The sequence below is a fragment of the Salvelinus sp. IW2-2015 genome, linkage group LG1 (assembly GCF_002910315.2).
Source record: "Salvelinus sp. IW2-2015 linkage group LG1, ASM291031v2, whole genome shotgun sequence".
In the NCBI taxonomy this organism is placed as follows: Eukaryota; Metazoa; Chordata; class Actinopteri; order Salmoniformes; family Salmonidae; genus Salvelinus; species Salvelinus sp. IW2-2015.
Window position 1 is genome coordinate 38,247,814 of NC_036838.1, and position 6,000 is coordinate 38,253,813.

Genomic DNA, 6,000 nt, shown 5'->3' on the forward strand with positions numbered 1-6,000 from the left:
TGTCTGGTCTCTGAGCTCTATCTCACCGAAACTGGCTCTAAATATGAACCAGTTCCACAACACCAAACCAACTAGGCTTATTAAGTAAGCATTTCACTCTACCTGTTGTATTCGGCGCACGTGACAAATAAACTTTGATTTGATTTTCTAATCATCCTTATACTGTACTTAACTAATATCCTTCTTGGCTCTTCTGCCCCCCCCCCCTCCTCCTCTCTCTCTCACAATCTCTTGGTCTTCTTTTGCACCCTCTCTCCTTTACGTCACTCTCTCTCTCCATCCCACTTTCTCTGCAGTCTGTGCAAGGTACAGGCTTGGCCTTTATTGCCTTCACTGAGGCCATGACTCATTTCCCAGCCTCTCCCTTCTGGTCTGTCATGTTCTTCTTCATGCTCATCAACCTGGGCCTGGGCAGTATGATCGGCACCATGACAGGCATCACCACGCCGGTCCTCGACACCTACAAGGTCCAGAAGGAGCTCTTCACAGGTCAGCCCTAAAAACCGCTGTGGTGCTATCATAGTTACAAATGCAGGTTGACATTTATTGTCATGAATCTTGGCCTGGAGGCAGCTCTGCAGAATGGACACTAGCTGGCACAGCCACAAAGTCATAAAATCTGATTTTAAACCTAACCCAACCCTAATGCCTAACCCTAACCTTAAAACAAGACCAAAAAGCACATTTTTGTTTTCATGAATTTTGAAGATATAGCCAATTTTGACTCTGCAGTTGGTCTCCAGGGCAAGACTCATGACAATAAACGGCTACCTGCGTTACAAACACAAATTCAGCACTTTTCACCAAGACGTAGTGGGGTAACTACATAAGACTCATGAATTCTAAGATTTTTAAGGATGAGTAGTTTTTTCTACTTTTGCTGTAGTCCTTTAAGGCTGAATACAAAGTAATAGCAATAAAAGCAATGGATTGAATAAATAAAGACTTTCTCATCCAAGGATCCACAAAGGTTTTACATAATGTGAAGGTTATTCAACTCCACCACTGAAGAAGAGATAAAAATGCTGAAGACACTGCAAACTTTCAGACAAATGCCTTTACCTCATCTTGCACCAATTCCCTCACTGTATTTTTCTTTCAGTGTGCTGCTGCATCATAGCCTTTTTCTGTGGCCTCCTCTTCGTCCAGCGCTCTGGGAACTACTTTGTCACCATGTTTGATGACTACTCAGCTGGCCTGCCTCTCACTGTGGTGGTTATACTGGAGAATATATCTGTGGCCTGGATCTACGGCACCAAGAGGTATGAGCCCTGTAGTGTCAGAAGTAGCTGTGTGTTTTTCATATGTATTAAGAGGAAAGTTGAATATGAGGAAGGATAAGATTAAGAATGGATTGAGAAAGAGTCAAGGAACACCTGAATACTGTTCTAATTCTCAGAGTAAAAAACTCTACGGACATTTCGAAAGCTTAAACCAAGTTTATTCTTCCCAGAGGATCAATACAGCTGCATTAGACAAAAACCTTTTCACACAACCACTGATATTTAACCCTTCCTCCTGAGTCTCCTCCTACACATCTGTACAAACATAGTATCTTTACTGCTAGGCAGGACACTAAGTGATACGGGCATAAACTTTTATTTCTCCCATAACATGACCTGACCTGATCTTGACCCCCCTTCATTACTAATCCATGGCTCTCTTCCCTTATCAATGCCAACCACATGTCATCGCTTTCCCTGCCCTCAGCACATTCCAAGCTTAATTGCAATTTCTATAACATACAAGTATTAGACACCATTTTAACGATAAAATTCTCGTTAATCCAACCACAGTGTCCGATTTCAAAAAAGCTTTTCGGCGAAAGCAGAACATATCATTATGTTAGGTCAGCAACTAGTCACAGAAAGCATACAGCGATTTTCCAACCAAAGAGAGGAGTCACAAAAAGCTGAAATATTGATAAAATGAATCACTAACCTTTGATATTCTTCATCAGATGACACTCCCGGGACAACATGTTACACAATACATGTATGTTTTGTTCGATCAAGTTCATATTTATATCCAAAACCTCAGTTTGCATTTGGCTTTGCCTCCAAAACATCCGGTGAATTTGCACAGAGCCACATCAAATCACAGAAATACTCATAATAAACATTGAAAAAAGATACAAGTGTTATTCACAGATTTAAGATATGCTTCTCCTTAAACCACACTGTGTGTGTGTGTGTGTGTGTGTGTGTGTGTGTGTGTGTGTGTGTGTGTGTGTGTGTGTGTGTGTGTGTGTGTGTGTGTGTGTGTGTGTGTGTGTGTGTGTGTGTGTGTGTGTGGTGTGGTGTGTGGGGTTGGTGGGGTGTGTGTGTGTGTGTGTGTGTGTGTGTGTGTGTGTGTGTGTGTGCGTGCGTGCGCATGTGTCAGGTTTATGCAGGACCTGGAGGACATGTTGGGTTTCCGGCCCCACGCCTTCTATTTCTACATGTGGAAGTACGTCTCCCCTTGTTGTCTCATCGTTCTCATTATGGCTACTGTCATTGAGATGGCCATCAGCCCGCCAGGGTACAATGCATGGGTAGAAGAACTGGTCAGTCAACCTGTTGGCAAACAGTGCAAAGTTTCATATAGACACTTTGTATTGACACTTTTTGACATTTTGTGTATTAGCCTTGTTACAGAGTTTGCAGTCAGCACCAGGGGTATTTATTTTTCACTCTATTTCCCTTCGTAACTTTGTTTCTCTCTCTTTAGGCTCAGGAGCGTTTCCAGAGCTACCCTCCCTGGGCATTGGCCATGTGCTTCTCCCTCATTGTGGTGGCCATGCTTCCTCTCCCCATCGTCTTCATCGCCCGCCATTTCAACCTGATGTCCGACGGCTCCAACAAGCTGTCTGTCTCCTATCGCAAGAGCATGATGAAGGACATCTCCAACCTGGAAGAGGTGGACGAGGCGCGCTTCATCCTGGGCAAAAACCCAGGAGAGATGCCCTCGCCTAAGCCCCCATCCCGAGCCTACCTCGGCCCCCCGGGCACCAACCCCCTGGAAAACCCTAACTCCCTGTCCCCCAACAGCTGCTACGGGACAAGCTACCAGAACACCATCAGCCCACAACCCCCACCACCCCTATCACCCCCACCACCACTGAGTCCGACTCATGATCACTGTCCATCTTCTTCATGTCCCTCCCCTAGCCTGACCCTAGATCCCTAACGATCTCTCCCTCCTAGGCCATCTCACCCTCAACCCTACAGAGTCTCACCACCAGGGGGTGCTGCAGCGCTTCCCAAAACTCCACAACCACCACCCTCACCCACTGAGTCACCCTTATCGCAGTACACCCCTCTCCCCCTCTCCCTTCCTCCCCAGCCCCAGAGGTTAGAGTTTACTGCAGCAGAGGTGGCTGCCACACAGGCCTCTGCTTTGACAAGGAACTACATGTTCAGGTGTCTGAGCTGTTGCAGTGGTATGTATCAATCCCTACTGGAGGGTATGCAATGCTGAACATGCAGTATGTTTTGGTCTAGATCAGGGATCCCCAATAGGTGGCCCGCGGGTGATTTAATTTTGCCCCCCAATTTTTATAAACAAAAATGTTCATCGTTGGATAAAATCATCAGGAAATCAGCTTAAAGAAATATGTTCCTAAGTATTCCCACGGATAAATAGAGAGGCATATGTGATCGTATCCCAATGTAATCAAGGTTTTAAATGATTCTGTTTTTGTCAAATACTATATCTGTTTGGGATTCTTGTGGTCAATTTGCATTGTACAAATTATTTCTAACTATGTTCCGGCTTCCCGACCATCCACTCAAGGAAAAATCGACCCACGGCTGAATGTAATTGGGGCCACCTGGTTAAGAGTGGTAGGAGAAGAGGCTCAATAGAGATGGACCCAAGAAAATCATATTTTTTTCCCCCTCCCACATATTGATAGGTAATAATAATGACACTATAAAGTACGAGATTGACAATAACCTAATAACAGGTTAACATTTGCATAATATTTGGCCTCTAGGGAGCGTTATATGGTCTGCTTTTCATGCTTATTGTAGACAGAGGTCAGGGGAATGTAGAGGAACCTCATATTTACATTGTCATTAAGTGACAACTGAATGTGAGTAGCTATATATGTTTGTTGCAGGTTTGAAGCCTTTTAAGCATTGCAGTGTCAGTCCTCTATACCATATTATAGCCATAGAGTGTGGTTATGCTTTTCCTTTATATTATGTGGAACATTTCCTTGTAATTTAGTGTGCCACTGAAGCACTTGAATGAACCACTGCTCTTGACACACCTCCTTTCGCTTCAATGCAATACCTGCTTCAGTTAAAACTGTTTAGAGGCAGGAACAATATTGTTTGCAGTCCAGAGGGCTTTGTAAAGCCACTGTCTTCTTTGTCTATTAGCTAGTTTCGGGTTGGGGGGGTGGGGCTATACATTTACAGTTGAGGGGGGGTAATAAAGGCCCAGTTCAATGTGTAGGAGTTATATAATGTTACTTCAGGCCACGCGTAGCTGGTGTATTAGAAACTTCAGTACCTCCACCAAAGAGTGAAAACTAGATATTAAGGACAGACCGTTGACTACATCCTGTACATACACCATAGAAATTAATCACCAATCACAGATCACCATCAATTTCAGAGGAGGAATACAGGCAGAAATGCACTGTATAATGTGCTGTTATTGATGTAGAAGCTGAAAGAAGAATAGTTCAGTCAGAATTATAAATGGTACAGATGAAGCTACAAAATGAGTCCCTGACAGACACAAAACTTTTTTGTCGATCTCATATTATGATTCCCTGTTTAAATTACTACCAAGCACAAAAAAGGCACAATTTCACAAATGGATTGACATAACAAATCATTTAAAATAATTATTAAACACAAGAAAGATTGTAGTATGTAGGCACAAACTTGAATGGGCACAAATAAGGAATGCACAAATAGAGTTGTATGGGCACAAATAGGATTGTACTACAGACAATGTGATGATTAAGGCACAAACTATGGTCGTGGCAGACCAATAGAACTGGAGCTGAATGTACAGTACAAACAAAAAAGCAACATAAATTGATCCCTTTAAGCACAAATAAAACTCACCACTTCACCTTCTCTTATCTTCTACATTAATGGACCAAACAATGTGGCAATCACTATTGGACCAAATCAGATCAAAGTCGGATTGAAAGGCAGTCTCTATTTATTTATTTATACTCATAAACAGAACGGCAGTGCTTCCTGCTTTAATAATGTCTGAATTTAAACCAAGAGCAATTTTCCATTTGACTATTTCAACCCTCTTATAGAAGTGAAGTAATCAAGCCAGATAGAGAACTCATACAATCACACAGTGTTATTTTAATCTGCCAAGACCTTTTCCCATAAGCATTTACTTACCTTCATTACACACTCAGCAAAGATTTTAAACATGCTGTTGACATAACTCAAAAGTACAGGCTAAATAAGGAAGCACATTTTCCCCACAACATAGCCCAATTTCATAAAACTATACTTGGCCTGTCACTCTTCTCAATTGATTTACAAAATGATTCCATTTTAGCTAACTTTATTTTTTTAAGAGGATTCCTTTATTTATTTTTTTAGGACAATGTTCAAAGCCATGGTGTTGATGATTAAATTGACTACATTTATTTTACTATATAATATTATGTGTATGTTGGTGTACATGTTGGTGTACATTTCATTGTATATTTGAATATTTCTCCATTTTGTAGCTGGTGTACCTTATCTGTGATTATGGCAGTGTAAAAGGAGTGGGAAGAAGGTTTGGGGGGGGGGGGGGTACAGTACGTTTACCTTGTGCTATCCCAATGTAGACTTTGTGATGGTATATTGTCGAACTCTGGCGAGCTCTGGTTCTCATGTGTTCCTCTCTCAGCTGCTTATAAAGAGGCGTAGCCCTCCAGATAAGAACACATGAATAAGCATCTCCATACAGTACGTTACTGCACTATCCCACCAGTCTTTGGTTTAAGTTCTAGTCAAGCTTTGTTTTAGTCATTGGCTTGGAGCT

At 42.2% G+C, this 6,000-nt stretch overlaps 1 protein-coding gene across 1 annotated transcript in view; it reads left to right on the forward strand.

Annotated features, from left to right (window-relative positions):
- Nucleotides 1-4,372, forward strand: part of LOC111967098 (sodium-dependent neutral amino acid transporter SLC6A17-like) — a 34,054-nt gene extending 29,682 nt beyond the window's left edge. Inside the window, 5 exon segments of the mRNA XM_023991992.2 lie at nucleotides 297-489; nucleotides 1,103-1,262; nucleotides 2,383-2,545; nucleotides 2,710-3,055; nucleotides 3,058-4,372. Of these exon segments, the coding sequence (XP_023847760.2) occupies nucleotides 297-489; nucleotides 1,103-1,262; nucleotides 2,383-2,545; nucleotides 2,710-3,055; nucleotides 3,058-3,116 (921 nt within the window). The 3' untranslated portion in view covers nucleotides 3,117-4,372.
- Nucleotides 4,373-6,000: the final 1,628 nt, after the last annotated feature.